At 38.0% G+C, this 18,124-nt stretch overlaps 1 protein-coding gene across 10 annotated transcripts in view; it reads right to left on the bottom strand.

The window, feature by feature from the left end:
- Ccdc73 (coiled-coil domain containing 73) overlaps positions 1-18,124 on the bottom strand; it is a 118,509-nt gene that overhangs the window by 22,043 nt on the left and 78,342 nt on the right. For 8 of the 10 annotated variants that reach the window (XM_031371225.1, XM_031371228.1, XM_031371223.1 and 5 more), the window contains 3 exons: positions 7,794-7,922; positions 7,320-7,379; positions 3,042-3,146 (listed from right to left, as the gene is read on the bottom strand). In XM_031371225.1, the coding sequence (XP_031227085.1) occupies positions 3,042-3,146; positions 7,320-7,379; positions 7,794-7,922 (294 nt within the window). The remainder of the gene's footprint in view (positions 1-3,041; positions 3,147-7,319; positions 7,380-7,793; positions 7,923-18,124) is intronic. The other 2 variants (XM_031371229.1, XM_031371230.1) reach the window with 2 other exon arrangements.

The following is an 18,124-nucleotide window of genomic DNA, read 5'->3' as shown; positions in this document are numbered from 1 at the left end:
CTCTGTTGAGGGACATCTGGGTTGTTTCCAGTTTCTGGCTATTATAAGTAAGGCTGCTATGAACATGGCGGAGCATGTGCCCTTATTAGATGTTGGAACATCTTTTGGGTATATGCCCAGGAGTGGTATAGCTGGGTACTCTGGTAGAATTATGTCCAATTTCCGGAGGAACCGCCAAACTGATTTCCAGAGTGGTTGCACCAGCTTGCAATCCCACCAGCAATGAAGGAGTGTTCCTCTTTCTCCACAACCTCTCCAGCATCTGCTGTCACCTGAGTTTTTTATCTTAGCCATTCTGACTGGTGTGAGGTGGAATCTCAGGGTTATTTTGATTTGCATTTCCCTGATGACTAAGGATGTTGAACATTTCTTTAGGTGCTTCTCAGCCATTCGGTATTCCTCAGTTGAGAATTCTTTGTTTAATTCGGTACCCCATTTTTAATAGGGCTATTTGGTTCTCTGAACTCTATTGATCCTACTTTTTAAGCAACTATCTCAACATTATCTTAAAAGCTTTGCACTGCACTTACGTTTTTAGTAGAGTTTCTCTTATTCTGTGTTTATGGATTTTTAATTCTTGTCCTGTGGATTAGTAAGCACATTTCCTTTAAGCAGCCTTGGTTTTACATGGTTTTTAGACTGCTATTTTTGTCTGCTTTTTACATGAGAGATTTTCTTCAAATGTCCAGTAATCCTTAGTAATGTATTTGTACTTAAGAATGAGGTATTAACAAGATGGCCAAATACTAGACTTCATTGTAGGGAGTTCTGGCTTAACTCTTTCTTTTAGAGAACATTAACTGAAGGAACTAATCTCTTCCCTTTTGGGAATGTTAGTTTCCTCAGAAAGGAATCTGCCATTCACTTTCCTGGGAATTAGAATAGTTGTCCTGTAAATGGGAGAACTACACTTGCAGGGTATTTTCACTATAATGTTTCCAGTAGTGTACTGATAAATAGAGAGAGGAAAGAGAAAGGAAGAAAAGATGAGAAAGAGGAGAGAAGAAGGAAAGAAAGGGGAAAGAAGGAAAGAGTGGCCAGAAAGTGAGGTTGCATTGACCGAAAGGGGGAGGAGAAAGAAGAATTAATTTGCAATAGTTGCTTTTTCTGCTAGAGACATTATTAATTTCAGGCTACTACTATTTTGACAAACAACTTCCTGACTTATTACTAGATTCCTTTCAACCTCATCTCTCTCTCTCAAATTCCAACCATACACCTCCAAGAGGGGAGAACCATTCCTGTAGGGTAGAAGGAGGAATCTGGGGTTGCCATAGATCCTTACATAGATGTTCTCATTTGCATGTTTCAACTGCATATTCCACTTCAAAAGACAGAGGATACTATAATTCCTGACCATTTCTGGGTTTAGTTTTGTTTGTTCAGTGGTGTGGAGATACAATCCAGTGTCTCACTGTCTTAGGCTTCCTATTCCTGTGAGAAAACACCATGGCCAAAACCATCTTGGGGAGGAAATGGTTTATTTTGAAGTTTCATATCACAACTGATCACCCATGAAGTCAGAGCAGGAGTTCAAACATGACAGGAACCTGGAGGTAGGTACTGATGCAGAGGTGATGAAGGAGTGCTGCTTACTTGCTTGCTCCTCATGGCTTGCTCAGTCAGCTTTCTTGTAGCATCCAGGACAAACAGTTGAGGGGATGGCACTACTGGGCTCTCTCACACCAATAAATTAAGAAAATGCACTACAGGCTTGCCCACAGGCCAATCTAGTGGAGGCATGTTCTCAGCTGAAGTTTCCTCATCCAAAATGATTCTAGCATGTATCAATCTGACATAAAACTTGCAATGCTAGGCAAGGACTCTACCACTCAATTACATCACAAGCCTCGTTTCCACAACTTTGATTAAGTTTCTATTTCCTTTTTCTGATCATTGTCCATCTTGTTCGCTTTTAAAGCTTAGCCTTTTATGTTTATTCAACATTTCCATGTTCTTGTGGATTTATTGCCATTTTACAGCAGTTTCAAAAGGTGGCAGAAATGAATGTAGGTTAAATTAATCATCTTAAGCTAGAAGCCATAACCAGGTAGTCTCTAACTTGGGAGAAGCCCAAGTTTATTCATGCCAGACAATTCATTCACTTAACACTTAACAAAGTCCTACTACATGCTTGACATGATTTCCTGTGCTTATGATCCTTCAGTTACAATGTTACTGTCTTCAAGGAGTTTATACTTTATCAGCAATATAAACTTGTACATAATATAAGCACTCATGAAAATATGTTATTATTTCCAACAATTCTGAATTAACAAATCTGAAAAACATTGTAAAAAGTGGGTATTGTCAGAGGTCAAACAAATCATTTGCTAAATCCTTTAATTTTCAAAAACCAGTAAAATGCTCTAGTTAATACAATAGTAATAATACAATGACGGCAAGAGTGACATAAAAAGATTACCCTTAATACTATGACTATTGGAACATAACTAAACTTACAACTATAATTTGGGTGTGTATGTTCTTTCTAAATTCACATCTAAAAGTGTAAGACAAATGACAGCATAACTGTAGAGCCCTGAAAACCACCAGCCATTACCAAGAGCAACGATCCCTTTTAGTGCAGGTGGAATCGGAACACTCCTCAAGAAAACGCTTGCCATACCCAAACAGTGTAACCCTTAGCAACAGCTCAGCACTAATCTTTTGTTATGCTATATATCAGTGGTTCTTAGACATCAGTCTGCAGCTAAGCACTGATCCATGTCAAACTTCTCACTAGTCCACAGCCAAATGTCATTACATGACTTTTCTTATGATGATCTGTCCTTTATCCTGAGATTATATCTTTAAAATACACATATTTTTAATGTTCTGTTTTATAAAGTGATGGTGATGATAGATGATAATGTTTTCTTTTTTAATGTGCTACTTGACAAACTTTCTCTTATATTAATGAAGGAATCTAGCATCTTAACTTTTAAAATTAAATGACAAAATGATATTTAAATGCAACTAAACAGGGGAAGCATATTAGATAGAAATTTACAAAAAAATATTAAATATATCTATATAACCTGATTATTTTCTCTTAGCATCTTCAATTCTGCATTGATTTCAGTATTAGCTTGAGTTTCTTGCTGAAGTAATTGCTGCATATGTTGAAAAGAAATGATGATATCCTTCAAAAACATAAAAATATATCATGTCAGCCAGTTCCACAACACCCAGGGGAAGCTCCACTCCCAGGTGCTCTGACACACCCAGGACCCTAAGGATCAGAGGTGAGGAGGACACATCTGTCCTATCACCAGAGTAACTGGAACCAGTGGGACCCAGGCATGCAGGAACTCCCCCAGCCCAGTGGCACAGGTTGCTTCTGGTCTGTTTGTGTCGGTACCCTAAGCAGACCTTGGGCACAAATTCTGCAGCCAGTCCCACAATACCCAGGGGAAGCTCCATTCTCAGGCGCTCTAACACGCCTAGGATCAGAAGTGAGGAGGACATAACATCTGTCCCAATACCAGGAATAACCAGGGCCAGCAGGACTCAGGCACACAGGAACTCCACCAGAACAATGGCACTGGTTCCTTCCTGTCTGTCTAGGCTGGTGCTCTGAGCAGACCTTGGGTGCAAACTCTGCAGCAAGTCCCATAATTCCCACAGGAAGCTGTACTCCCAGGTACTCTAATTAGCCCAGGATTACAGGATTCCAGAATCATAGGATCACAGAGACAGCTTGACTCTGAGGAGTTCTGACATAACCAAGATCACAGGAAGAACAGGCTCCAGTCAGATTTAGCCAGGGCAGGTAGCACTAGAGATAACCAGATGGAGGGAGGCAAGCATAAGAACATAAGCAACAGAAACCAAGGTTACTTGGCATCATCAGAACCCAATTCTCCCACCATAGCAAGTCCTGGACACACCATCACACCGGAAAAGCAAGATTCGGGTCCAAAATCATTTCTCATGATGATGATAGAGGACATTAAAAGGGACATAAGTAACTCCTTTAAAGAAATACAGGAGAACACAGGTAAACAGCTAGAAGCTCTTCAAGAGGAAACATAAAAATCCCTTAAAGAACTACAGGAAAATACAGTCAAATAGGTGAAGGAAATTAACAAAACCATCCAGGATCTAAAAATTGAAATAGAAACAATAAAGAAATTGCAAAGGGAGACAACCATGGAGATAGAAAACCTAGGAAAGAGATCAGGAGTCATTGATGCAAGCATCACCAACAGAATACAAGAGATAGAAGAGAGAATCTCAGAGGCAGAAGATACCTTAGAAAACATTGGCACAATAGTCAAAGAAAATGCAAAAAGCAAAAAGCTCCTAACCCAAAACATTCAGAAAATCCAGGACACAATGAGAAGACCAAACCTAAGGATAATAGGTATAGAAGAGAGTGGAGGCTCCCAACTTAAAGGGCCAGTAAATATCTTCAACAAAATTATAGAAGAAAACTTCCCTAACCTAAAGAAAGAGATGCCCATGAACATACAAGAAGCCTACAGAACTCCAAATAGACTGGACCAGAAAACAAATTCCTCCCATCACATAATAATCAAAACACCAAATGCACTAAACAATTAAAAGCAGTAAAAAAGGTCAAGTAACCTATAAAGGCAGGCCTATCAGAATTACACCAGACTTCTCACCAGAGACTATGAAAGCTAGAAGATCCTGGGCAAATGTCATACAGACCCTAAGAGAACACACATGCCAGCCCAGGCTACTATACCCAGCAAAACTCTCATTTACCATAAATGGAGAAAACAAGCTATTCCATGACAAAACCAAATTTACACAATATCTTTCCACAAATCCAGCCTTACAAAGGATAATAGAGGGAAAACATCAATAAGGAGCAAAACTACACCCTAGAAGAAGCAAGAAAGTAACCTTTCAACAATCCCACACAAACATAATTCTACCTCTAACAACAAAAATAACAGAAAGTAACAATTACTTTTTCTTAATATCTCTTAATATGAAAATTAATATTACCAACTTATCCTAATTGATTCAAATTCAAAAGTATGAAGAATTGAAAAATTTTGGCTATAATCTGGTGGTCTCTCTAATTTGGTAATTGGAGAAATAGGTCCAATATTGTACAATCCATATACACTTTCTGCTTGTTTGTATGTGACAGTGTCTCGTTGAGTACCACATAATGGTCTTGAAACCATGCTTCTCCTATCTCAGCCTCTCTATTAGTAGGATTGTTTATTTGATGTTTTTACACTATACTATAGTTTTCAGAACAGCTTACATATTTCAAATGTGTTTATACAGCCAAAAGAAACATAAACAATTAACTTGAGAGGTGGTTTATAATAGAACAAGAGAGAAACTGAAGGCTTTGCTTGACATTTGTAACTCTTGTATCAAGTTTGAAGAAGACAACTTTATAAGTTACTCTTTCTCTGAGATGAATGCTTTTCAAAATCATCATAGCCAATGAACCAGATTCTTACCCTCACCTAATGTCTGTGCCACCCTCCAAGCAGAACCATTGTTCATTGAAACAGCTGGTGAATGACTTCACGGATAGACCATCTTAATACACACACCATTTCTTAAATGAATGTAACCTGTTCTCTGTGGGCTAAGAATGAAGACAATCACTCCAGTCAAATAGCTTTGACCAGGGAATCTGTATCCAAAAATCGTGCCTACAATTCGCTCCTTGGCACAGCAGGACTGTCAACTCTTAGCTACTACAGAGGTAAAATCCTTTGGTGATGTGAGGGGCATTGAAGTACAGTCTTATTACAATGAACTCCAATGTCTAAAAATTGTTCTTATTTTGGGCTTGTGCCACAGTAAGAGCCAAGGTTTTATACTCTACTAAAAACAAAACAAAAAATATATCATGTTTCTAAGTTTGTTCTTCAAATATATTTCTTGTTTTAAGCTACTATTGTTACAGCTTAATTTTCATACTATATACTAAACTAATAGCACTTCTATAATTTACTATCTAAAATGATTACTGCTACACAAATTTCTATCCAGTGTTATTTCTAAAAGTCCCTTAACTTGTAAATTAAGTTTTTGAAATGGGCCACAGATTCTAAGATATTACTAAACAAGTTAAAAAAAATTCAAAACTGAAATAAACTTGTTGCCTTACTTACCCACACTAGTAAAATGTTGCATGAGCTATAATATTATAAAATGATTCTGTAAACCAGGCTGTTACCAATCAAATGGAGGTAAAGCAAGAAAAAGAAAGACAGTACAGAAGAGGAGGGGCTGAAGAGACAGGCTGGAAGCTTAGAGCACTTGTTGCTATTGCAGAGGACTCAGGTTTGGTTCCCAGCACTCACATGATAGCTCCACAACCATCTGTAACTTCGACTCATCATCATCGGTTTCCATAGACACCAGGCACAAACATGTTGCATATGGATATATGCAGGCAAAACATTCATATACATAAGATAAATCTATTTTTAAAATAACTGCAATTTTCCCCCAAACTATTCTTTAAATATAATAGATTTAAATGAGAAGAAATTGTTCTAAAATAACACATGGTGTGTGTGTGTGTGTGTGTGTGTGTGTGTGTGTGTGTGTGTGTGTGTGTGTATACATTTTCAGTAATTATCTGCTAAGTTACTACTGGTCTAACAAATAATTAACTTACTTCTGAAAAAATAGAAATTTAGCTAGGAAATATGTGGCTGATGATGCCTATAATCTCAGCACTTGGGAGGCTGAGACAGGAGGATTGCCAATGAATTTGAGGCCACCATGGGCTACATAGTCAACTGCAAGCCAATTTGTGCTGAGGCCCTGACTAGGAAAAATGGCCCGGCAGTTAAGAGTGCTTGCTATACAATCATGAGGCCCAGACTTGGGCTCCAGCATCTACTGAACAAGCCAGGCATTTTGCAAGCATCTATAACTCTGAGGGAGAGTTCTGGCCTCTTTGTATAGAGACATGTGAGCGTGCATGTGAGCGCATACATACAAATGAACAGATTAAGAAATATACACACACAAAAATAGATGTAAAGGCACACACTTTTTAATCTGGGAGGCAGAGGCAGGTAGGATTCTGTGAGTTCAAGGTCAAGAATGATCTATATAGCCAATTTCAAAACAACCTGGCCTACATAGTGAAACCTTGTCTCAAATAAAAAAATAAATAAAACATTTAAAAATAACAAAACAGAAGTGTACATTCAACTGGCTAGAAATAAACATTTCCACTTGGTACATGTTAGCTGGATGCCTACTCCACACCTAGGCAATTATCATTCTATGTCTACTTCCCACTACTGTTTTTTAAAATATTAACTGACTTCCAAAATATGTAATGACTGGCTTACCTGCTTTTCTTCTTGAATGTGGGTAATCTCTTCATTAATTTTCTTATTTAATTCCAATTCCTTAAAATTGAAGAATTTTAAAGCTATAAAGTAAAATTCAGTAAATTCTATATTTAGCTCAGTAGCTATGTTTATGTTGAGACATTGGCTCCAGTGAATTAAAAAGCCCAGTGTAGGCTGGTACAAACATAAATGTTAAAACTATAAAATTTCTTCTCTTAGAGTTATTTAGAGACACCACTGTGCCATAAAATTACCTGAAACTACATCTGAGTGGGATTAAAATTGTTATGACCAAATTTTATACTAAAGTTTTTGCTAATGACAAAAAATCTAATAATTTTTAAAATGTTGATATATTATTTTTACTCTATTAACTTACAAATGAGAAATATTTTGTGCAAATAATCCTGATGTTCTCATAGTTTTGGTAAGATTTTAATTTTACAAACTTGAATAAATTTAATCAAATACCATGTTGAGTCTTTCTTGGAGCTCTTCATATTTTTGTTCTTTAATTATTAGATCTATACCCTCTTCCTCCATCTTATGCTGATATGTGACCTTGGACTTAATCAACTCTGAAGCTGCTTTCTTTAATTCCTTAACATAAGAAACAAAAAGCAAATTCAGTATACATAGTTCAATAAAGCCAGGCATTTTCATGATAACTTCCAAATCTTTAAAATTATACTTCGTTTAGCAGTAGACTATATAATACATATACAAATTATATATATACACATATCTATATATGAATATATATCCATTATTAAAGTTCTTCTTTGCAGATCCTATACTTTTATTTGGAACACAGTCTTGTGACGTCTCACACGCCCCATCTCTTAGCCCCCTCTCACAACGGTCACCCTACTCCTCAAAAGTCTCTTCACATTCAAGTGTGTCTTGTCTTTTGACACATGACTTTAACTTGTCAGTTTGTGTGTTCATGGGCTTGGAACTTTGCACTGGAGCCTAGTGGCCTCACTTGTGGGTACACGAATAAAGATAAAGACTGTCTCTCTCTCAGACTCCACCAGCAGCCAATATTTAGACAGAATGGAGTATGATCACAAAAGTCCCTTCTTGATCCAAGACGGCAGACAGTAGGCTTAGTCTTTCACAGGCCCAGTACAGACAACTACCCCTGCTAAGACCACGACTGCAATGGCTAGGTCACGCCCAGCAGATCACAGTTTGCAACCTTCTCTCGTCTAGCTCTTACTTCCTTCACCTCCTCATCCACAATGCTTTCTTAGTGACACTTCTAACTGAGACTGAGCCCTTGGCGGAAAGGATCTCATGGTGGACTGAGTGTTAAACATAATTTTACTGATCTATCAAGGTCCTTTATGGAAAGAAGTTTTTGAAAGACAGAAGCTAACAAATAATTGTGTCCTAAGGAACCCTAACACCGATAGATGAGATAAGAGACCAATAGCAAATGTTGGAAAGCACAGCCAACTGAGGACGGAGGAAGCCCAGGAATCTAGGAGGCCCAAAAGAAAATCAGGGACTCCATCAAAACTGAATGCCTCAGTTCTACATGTTACAGCTTCATACAGTGTAAATGCCCATTCAAAATCCAGGAGAATGAGTCTTAGGTTCATATACCAGGTTTTGGTATGCACATTGCATAAAAGACTGCTGCTAATCATGTGGATCTAGCAGCAGGGCTTTTCTTGGAAAAGCAGCAGGCAATTCACTGTCTGGCAGATGAGAACTCTCAGCTTGTATTAAAGGAACTAAACAGAACGGGAGAGAGAGCTCAGTTGTGAGGAGCACTTGCTGTTCATGCCAAGGACCTGGGCTCAATCTAGCATCCTTATGGCATCTCACAAATATCCCTAACTCCAGTTTCAGGGGGTCTATTCTGACCTCTTCAGGCACCAGGCATGCACATGTACCTGCAGGCAAAACACTTGTACACACACATAAAATACAGATAAATTACATAACAAAACAAAAGATTGAATGACAAAAGTGAGACTTGAATTAGGAAAACATGGGAATGGGCACATAGCCTTCATTTGACCATTCTTACTTGCCATGCTCTTCCCACACTGCTCTCTGTCCTATATCACTGAGCTCTGGGAGAACAGAAAATTCTGTGTTTTTGGACCCCAGTAGTAGATCTGTGGGCCATACCTGTGTAGTAGCTGCCTCCCTATAGACTATAATCCAGTAACAGCCCTGCATCTTCAGGAACTCACAGCTCAACCTTCTCAGATGTAGCTACAGTTCTTTCCAAGTCCCACTGTGAAGTGGAAACTTCTAGTTTCTTTGGAAAGTCAGTTGCATCAGATGGTGTTTTGCTGGGGCAAACACATGAAGGAGTATTTTCTTGAAGTAGACACTAACGAAAGGACATTTTGCTAAAGCAGACACATGAGAGAATGTTTCATTGAAGTGAACACAGGTGAAAGGTTAGTTCACTAAGACAGACTCGTGAAGGAACGTTTTTGCTGAAGCACAGGTAAAAGAACATTTTACTAAAGCAAGCATGTGAAAGGATGTTGTGATGAAGGATTCTTTGCTAATGACACGCATGTATTAGTCCACCTTACACTGTGGAGTTGAGCTCCATTTATCATAACTCCTCAGGGAGAAATGCACCAAAAACCTTCTGGTGGTGTGCTGGTGGCTTCCATGGACTCAGGCCGACTGGCAGAGTGACATCAGCTGATAAAGACTCACAGGGAGTTTTGCTAAGACAGGCTCATGTGCTGAGGCAAGACATATGGTGAGGCAAGACCTGTAGAGGACACATGATGTTTGGAGGGAGTATTATAAGACTCAACTGACTGTGGCTTGCTTGCATAGCTAGCTCTGTGAAGCTTCTTGGTCGCAAGTCTTCGCTGATGGTCCCTTCCTTGAGAGAGGCACAGCGAGAACTTCTGGTGTCCCTGGTGACACTAACCCTTCTGCTGACTCATGCTGATTCATCTGAGGCCTGGCTGCTAGGAAGTGTCACCACTGCTGCTATCCCGACACTACTGAACTGGACTGCTGGGATATTTGTAATTAGATCAAGCTGCCACTGTTAAATCCTGTGAACTGAACTGCTGATTTCCTGAAAACACAGATGGGATTTGCTCCAAATAACCTTTTCTAAATGGATCCACTTCTCCTGAGTCCTAATAACCTGTCTTTTCCACTACCTCTGGTGGGTGGTAGGCTAGAAGGGAGGTTAAAGTGTTTAAGAACCATTGTTAAAAGTAGGCTTTGAAAAATTAAAGCTTACACCACTGTTTCAGTCCCTGCCCCTTCAGTTGTGACTGTGGTTGGCATTTTTCCCTCTACTTTTATCTGTAGGATGCTTTACCATCCCTTGTTTTCTTAAATCTGTCAACAATTATGTAAATATCCTCCCCATTAAACTTTTCCATTACCAACTCCAATGTGTCTTTTTTTTTTTTTTTTTTTTTTTTTGCTCCAACTCCATTTAATACAATTGTGTAAAAAATTAAAAGGACATCTCAAGGATAGAAGAGATACAGGAAAGAAAAAGCAAGAAGCAGAGAAAACTAGGAAATAATGTTGAATATATAGATAGGCAGAGGGGAAAGGTTTCATAGCTTGAGATTCAAGTTGGTGGGCAAAGAAGAAATACTAAGTTGAACATTTCTTTCTACACCTATCAAGTATTTACTATATGTCAAGTACCAACAGCTGCTGTCTTAAGCTTGTAGTATAATAAATTAGTTTGTTTAAAAGAGTGGAAGAACTTTAGAGAAAGAACACTAGCTAGCTGGTTATCATATATTAACCCCAGCAAGAGATGATGAGTGTGAGGCTTGTCAGAAATGCAGGGATATTACAGAACTATGGGAACAGAAAGAAGGCCCTCATCCAGGATTCTGACTCAAGTCAGTTGAAATCAAGAATTCCTACATGATTAATAATGTTTGCTTAAGCCGGGTGGTGGTGGCGCACGCCTTTAATCCCAGCACTTGGGAGGCAGAGGCAGGCGGATTTCTGAGTTCGAGGCCAGCCTGGTCTACAGAGTGAGTTCCAGGACAGCCAGGGCTACACAGAGAAACCCTGTCTCAAAAAACCAAAAAGAAAAAAATAATAATAATGTTTGCTTAAGGCTTTTCTCCTTTCCCAGCTATAAGCCTACAGTCTTCCAGGAGTCTCACTAGAAACCCACCTACAGCAAAAGACATGCTAGGCTTTTGTGCACCCATAAGAGCTCCCAGTTTTTCTTTATCAGATAGAATCCATCCAAGTCACCATTCTCAGACTAGTGATGTTTTGCTTCCTTCTCTGTTTCAGGTATGGAGAAAACGGAAGAGTAAAAACTCTAGAATGTGACCAGTTAGCTTAGATGTTATAATAAATCACAGAGAGATGGCTTCCAAGCAGTTTAAAACAAACAGCAGAAGAATAGGTGTGGAAGTTCAGTTCTTTGGGAGGCTGAGGTAAGATGACAGCTTAAGCTGGGGATTCAAAGAAGCCTGGTAAAGAAAACAAAATCCTGAGGAAGCTGAAAGAGGAAGGGAAGGAGGGAGATAGGAAGGATAAGGAAAAAGATGAAGGAAGAGAGGACAGAAAAGAAAGAGAGAGAACTGAGGAGTGCATTAAAAACTTGAGCCTAGGGCTGGTGAGATGGCTCAGTGGGGAAGAGCACCGACTGCTCTTCGGAAGGTCATGAGTTCAAATCCCAGCAACCACATGGTGGCTCACAACCACCCGTAATGAGATCTGATGCCCTCTTCTGGTGCGTCTGAAGACAGCTACAGTACACTTACATATAATAAATAAATAAATCTTTAAAAAAAAAAAAAACAAAAAACTTGAGCCTAAGGAAAATGTGAGGTGAAACAGATGCATGGCATCTTCCACAAAGCTGACACTAAAGAACACGAATTCACTGAAAGAAAAACTGCAAAGAGAAAAAAAAGGGACCATAGAGTGAAGTTTTGAAAGAGAGGAGGAAGGGATAGTCAGTGAGGCAGAGTAATCTTTTGTAGAGTTTGAAAAGACCTTTCCTTCTATACTTGCTCATTACCTCCTTCATGTTTACACTTTACAACATTTGTATTTACTTATTCCATTTATATACTGAGTACACTGTAGCTGTCTTCAGACACACCAGAAGAGGGCATCGGGTCCCATTACAGATGGTTGTGAGCCACAATGTGGTTACTGGGATTTGAACTCAGGACCTTAGGAAGAGCAGTCAGTGTTCTTACCTGCTGAGCCATCTCACCAGCCCTACACTTTACATCTTAAGCCACCAAGTAATACAGATCCTCTATCACATAAAGGGGAACATAGAGTAAAGCAGGTTCTAGCATTTACTGATTTGGGCATTCAATATATATTACCAATAACTAGTCATGTCCATCTGGGGCGTTATTCTCCTTTGAACTTGTCACAAGAGGCTAACTCCGATAGTATATAATGACTACCTCAACCAGGAACACTAAGTTTGTTGGTTCTTAAGACCATCTCACAATATAGCACAGGCTGGTTTAAGCTCACAATCCTTCTGCCTTCCAAGTGCTGGGACTGTAGGTATGCACCATCACACCTAGCTCTTGGTACTCATAAAAGTTTCCTCTAACTCCCTCTTGCTTGCCAAAACTGGATCACATACTCACACTTGATCCTCACAGTAGAAGGAGGAGTGTGTGATAGTGACTGATTTAGACCCATCACGTGCAGGACAATGACTACTGACATTACCAATTCCATGAGTTTGTTAACATTGTAAAAGTTACAGCTTGCTCAGAATATGAAGGTCATGTATAATAAAGTGAGGGAAAGTGGAGAATGCTTTTTACAAATTGTTTGATACTGAATAATCTACCCCTTTTAAGTCTCAGTTCCTCTTCCCACACAAAGTTGTTAGATCCAATTAACAGCTTTCAAAGAGTGCTCTGAGCAGCCTCAGCAGTGCTGTTCTGAGCTTCTGATAAAAACTAGAGCTAACGTATATGGCTCAAGAGTTCTTCCAAGTCTCTCTTCATGTCTACCAGCTCTAGATTTATTTGTTTCAATACTTACCCCCCACATCAGGAAACAGTCCATGGATTAAGAAAAAAAAAAAGTGAGGGGCTGGAGGAAGGGTTCAGCAGTTAAGAGCACTGACTATTCTTCCAGAGGTTCTGAGTTCAATTCTCAGCAACCACATGGTGGCTCACAACCATCTGTAATGCCCTCTTCTGGTATGTCTGAAGACAGTGACAGTGTACTCATTTACATAAAATAATATAAGTAAATCTTTTTTTTTAAAGGATGAAACCCAGATTAGACGATCACGTAGTTTTATGAGATTTAGAAATGATCTGTACTAGATAATATGCATAGAGTTAGCCATCATAGAAAACATGAAGGAAGATCAAACAACTGATGAGTCTGATGGAATTTCAAAGTTTCCTATTGGGAAGACACCTAGAAACAAATGAGGCTGCTCAGCCAATGTGTAGGCCTATACAGCTCACCTGAAGTTATGATGCAGAAAAGTTGAGCCCATCAGAACTACATTAATCTGATTTTAAATTTAATTCCATTTGTAAATTGCAGTACATCCACTCAGCTCTACAGAATGTTAAATTTTCTAAGGTGACTGTATTTCATTATTTAATTATTTCATTATTACAGATCCAGAAACAGGAATAGCATATATTATTATATTACAAAAGAGAACAAGATGGGGGCAGAAAGCAACCTCAATCTGCACCAAACCACAGGCCTCTTCAAAAAGACTGACAGAGACGCTTAGTTCTATGCTAGCTCAGTAGAACTATATTGCATGCTCGCATGTCACACCTCTGTTCCTCTCAGCTGCTTACTCTGTATTTCTCTGTTTCTACTACTCTTTTTCTAGTAAAGCATCATTTCTTCCTTTCTTCAGTGAAGTAGACAGTTGGGATGAAAGAAGAGGGGTATGAGATACGAGCATGTACTAGTTCTACTGAGCTAGGCATGGTGGGACACTTAACCCTGCTCTGTAAGCTCCTTAAGGAAAAGTATCTTGCTTCACAACTTATATCCAACACACATATCTCTGAAAATTTAATAAAATTTAATTAAAAGGTATAATGAATATACTTAGTAAAGAAAGATAAATATGAAGAAGCTATGATTTACCATTGTTTAAAATAAATTTGGTCAATTTTGACTTATTTAGCATAAAGTAAATGGCAATAAAAACACTTGATAAAGGCACTTAAAGTCAGCAAAACAGACTATTGTTAATGGTACAATAGATACAATCAACTTACAAGATTGTTTAGAAAGCAATAGACATGAGTGTAGTGCTGAGCATTTATGACTGAATTAGCCAGCTTTCCTCCATTCAAAAACAACACAGCACTTCAGATCCGTGTCTCAGAGACTTCCTGGTGTTAAGTATGAGCACATCAGTAAGTTTTATTAGCAAACTAGAAAAACAAAGCTTAGCAGATGTGAATTATCAGCACTGTGTTAACTTTAAAAGAACACTATATTTTTTAACTGGAAAATAATCTTGACTATTATAATCAAGAATCCCCACATTGTGAGTTTAAATAGGATAATTCCTCATTATAAGTCTAGATTAAGTATATTCTGGTCAGCAAACAATATAGTGAATGAATCATTATTCTAGTCTGCCATAGGCTAAATGTTCTTTAACTGAACATATTGAACAAGTTGTAGTTTTTACCATTTCCAGCACTGGTAAGTATAAAACATGAGGTGCCAGTTTAAAATGTCTATGGAGGTGATAGAAGAAAAGATAAATTTAGCTTTGTAAGGTAAGGTCTTAAGATGTATAAAATTAATGCAAAAGTGAAATATCTGCTAAAGAATCCTAAAGTTTTCATCTCAACTCAGATTTCCAGAATACTTGACAGATATTCATATTATGCATTAATTAATCTAGTAATATCTCTTATATTCAGATATTTTCTTCTATTTTCAATTATGTGTATATGTATGGGAGTGTGGATGTCTCTGGGATGCAAAGAGGGCAGTGGCCCCCTACAACCTGAGTTACAGGCAGTTGTCAGACATCCAACAGAGGTGCTAAGAACCAAACCTGGGTCCTCTAGGAGGACCAGCAAGCACTCTTAACCACTGAGCCACCTCTTTAGCCCCAACTGATTCTACTTTAAAATTTTTGTTTTATTTTTATTTTATAAACACTGGTTATTTGGCTGCATGTATGTCTGTGTAAGGGTGTCAGATCCCCTGGAACAGGAGTTACATACAGACAGTTTGTGAGCTATCTCTAGCCCCATGATTTTACTTTTTAAAGACACCAATGAAACTGACTTAAATATAATACATATTTTTCTTATATAATTATATTATATAATTACAGTTGCTTTTTTTTTTTTTTTTTTTTTTTTTTTTTTTTGGTTTTTCGAGACAGGGTTTCTCTGTGTAGCCCTGGCTGTCCTGGAACTCACTCTGTTAACCAGGCTGGCCTGGAACTCAGAAATCTGCCTGCCTCTGCCTCCCAAGTGCTGAGATTAAAGGCATGTACCACCACTGCCCAGCTACAGTTGCTTTCTTATGCAAAGATAACTTTCAAGGGAAAACTGAAAATAGTTTTTGAAATTTAAGTTATTAGTTTTTTAATATTAGCCTTTCTTACTCCAAGATATAATTGAATTAAGTAAATAAAATGCAAACAAATTAGAAATTAAATTGTTTTATTTATTTATTTATTTATTTTAAGATTTATTTATTTATTATATGTAAGTACACTGTAGCTGTCTTCAGACACCCCAGAAGAGGGCATCAGATCTCAGTACAGATGGTTGTGAGCCACCATTTGGTTGCTGGGATTTGAACTCAGGATCTTCAGAAGAGCAGTCAGTGCTCTTAACCTCTGAGCCATCTCTCCAGCGTTAATGACTTGTTTTATATTAGTGATGTATTCAAGGTTCATTCCTAAGCTTCACTGGCTTGATAGTTAGATGTATACAGCTATATAATAGGAATAAAGCCACTTACATGACTTTATTAACTCTCTGAGTAAGTGAGAACTGCTGGTCTAAAAGGCTTTTTTCTTCTTTATGGCAACAAAATACAACGAACTTCTATTCATTACAGTATTTTTTTAAAATCATGTTTGTTTATCTACTTGTGTGTGGGTGTGGGTGTATGAAGCACAGCACATGCAGGGATCAGAAAACAACCTGTGGGACTCGGTTCTTTCCTTCCAGCACGTGGGTTCCATGGATTGAACTCAGGTCCTCTAACTTGTGGGTACATGTGTTACCTGTCTTACCATCTTGTCAGTCCTCTTCCTGTATTTAACAGTACTATGAAATGAGAAGCTGCTGGAATTAGTTATCTCTTAGGAAATAACCTAAAATGTATCAATTCTCATTAAAATAACTGTTACAAAATATCCCCTAAGTTAGAAGGAAGTGGATATAGAAAACTAATAGATGGCTGAAAAAGTCAAAACAAATTATTTCATGTCTTCTCTTTCTCCTATATATTAATTAATCTTAAGAGCATAATAAATTGAAATCAAAGACCTCTGTGAAATAATTCTCCACTGAAAAGCTATGCTTTTAATTTTACAGGCTTTATAAGCTTTAAAATATCCTGAACTTTTAGTACATTGTCTGTTTTCTAACCATTTTATTCAAAGCCGTTAGTGTAACAGATAAACAGCACATGCTTTGATCTCATGAAATTACAGCTTATAGTTCCTGCAGTCATAAATACCATGCTGTTTTCTCCCCACCCCTCCCTTCCCAGCACAGCGGAGTCTGCTTAATATCCCAGTCTCCTGGAGAGTCTGACATTTACTCAGACAAACAGCAGAGGTCACGAATGCTGGCGTAGATAACATCAGAATTCTTCATGATTGCCACAACAGTGAGGCAGCGCACAGAACTGCAATACCTAGTTTATCTATCAACTAAGTTTCATCTGTTTCATTTTGCTTCACACAAAAAAAGGAATCCTACCTTATCACAAACCAATAACTTAACTGTTCTGGACAAAATCACACAGCAGTATAAAGAAAACAGAAAATTATCTCTAAGAAAATTAATGATTAGAAGTTTTAAGTGAGTAATCTGACCAATGTGATTACTTGGTTAGCTTCTGAAATTTTCAAAAAGAAAGCTTTTTTAGGTTAAAAATAAACACTGTGTAAAAAAAATCTAAAACATAAAACAGTATATCTAGAATGTCTAAATCCTTTGAAATTTTACAGCCATAGAATTCAAAAAAATATTCACTGAAGAAAAAACAGCAACTTCAACAAATAGTGCTAGAAAAAACTAAATGTCCACATGAAATTAGACATGTCATGACGACCTGCACAAAGTTAACTGCAAGTGGCCCAAAGACACTACAAGACATAGGTGCAGGGACAAATGTTCTATACAGGACTCCAAATTTTCATGAACTAAGGTCAACAATTGACAAATGGGGTCTCATAAAGCTAAAATGCTTCTGTACAACAAAGGAAGTCAAATGAAGAGAAAGCCCAGAATGAGAAAGGATCTTTGCTAGCTATACATATGATAAAGGCTTAATATCCATAATCTACAAAGAACTAAAAACTAGGAGCAAGAAAACAAAAGACTCAATTTAAGAACAGGCTATGGATATGAACAGTGTTCTCAGAAGAAGAAACTAAACTACCTAAGCAACATCTCAGAAAGGGCTCCACAGCCCTAGCAATGAGGAAACTGCAAATTAAACCACTCTGAGAACTCACTTCAGTCAGAAGCCCTAGGAAACACAGCTGACAGGTGCTGGCAAGAATGTAAGGGCTAATATCCAAGGTATACAAAGAACTCAAGAAGTTAGACTCCAGAGAACCAAATAACCCCATT

The sequence above is a fragment of the Mastomys coucha genome, unplaced genomic scaffold (genome assembly GCF_008632895.1).
Source record: "Mastomys coucha isolate ucsf_1 unplaced genomic scaffold, UCSF_Mcou_1 pScaffold15, whole genome shotgun sequence".
In the NCBI taxonomy this organism is placed as follows: domain Eukaryota; kingdom Metazoa; phylum Chordata; class Mammalia; order Rodentia; family Muridae; genus Mastomys; species Mastomys coucha.
This window is presented reverse-complemented; position numbering and strand designations above follow the sequence as displayed.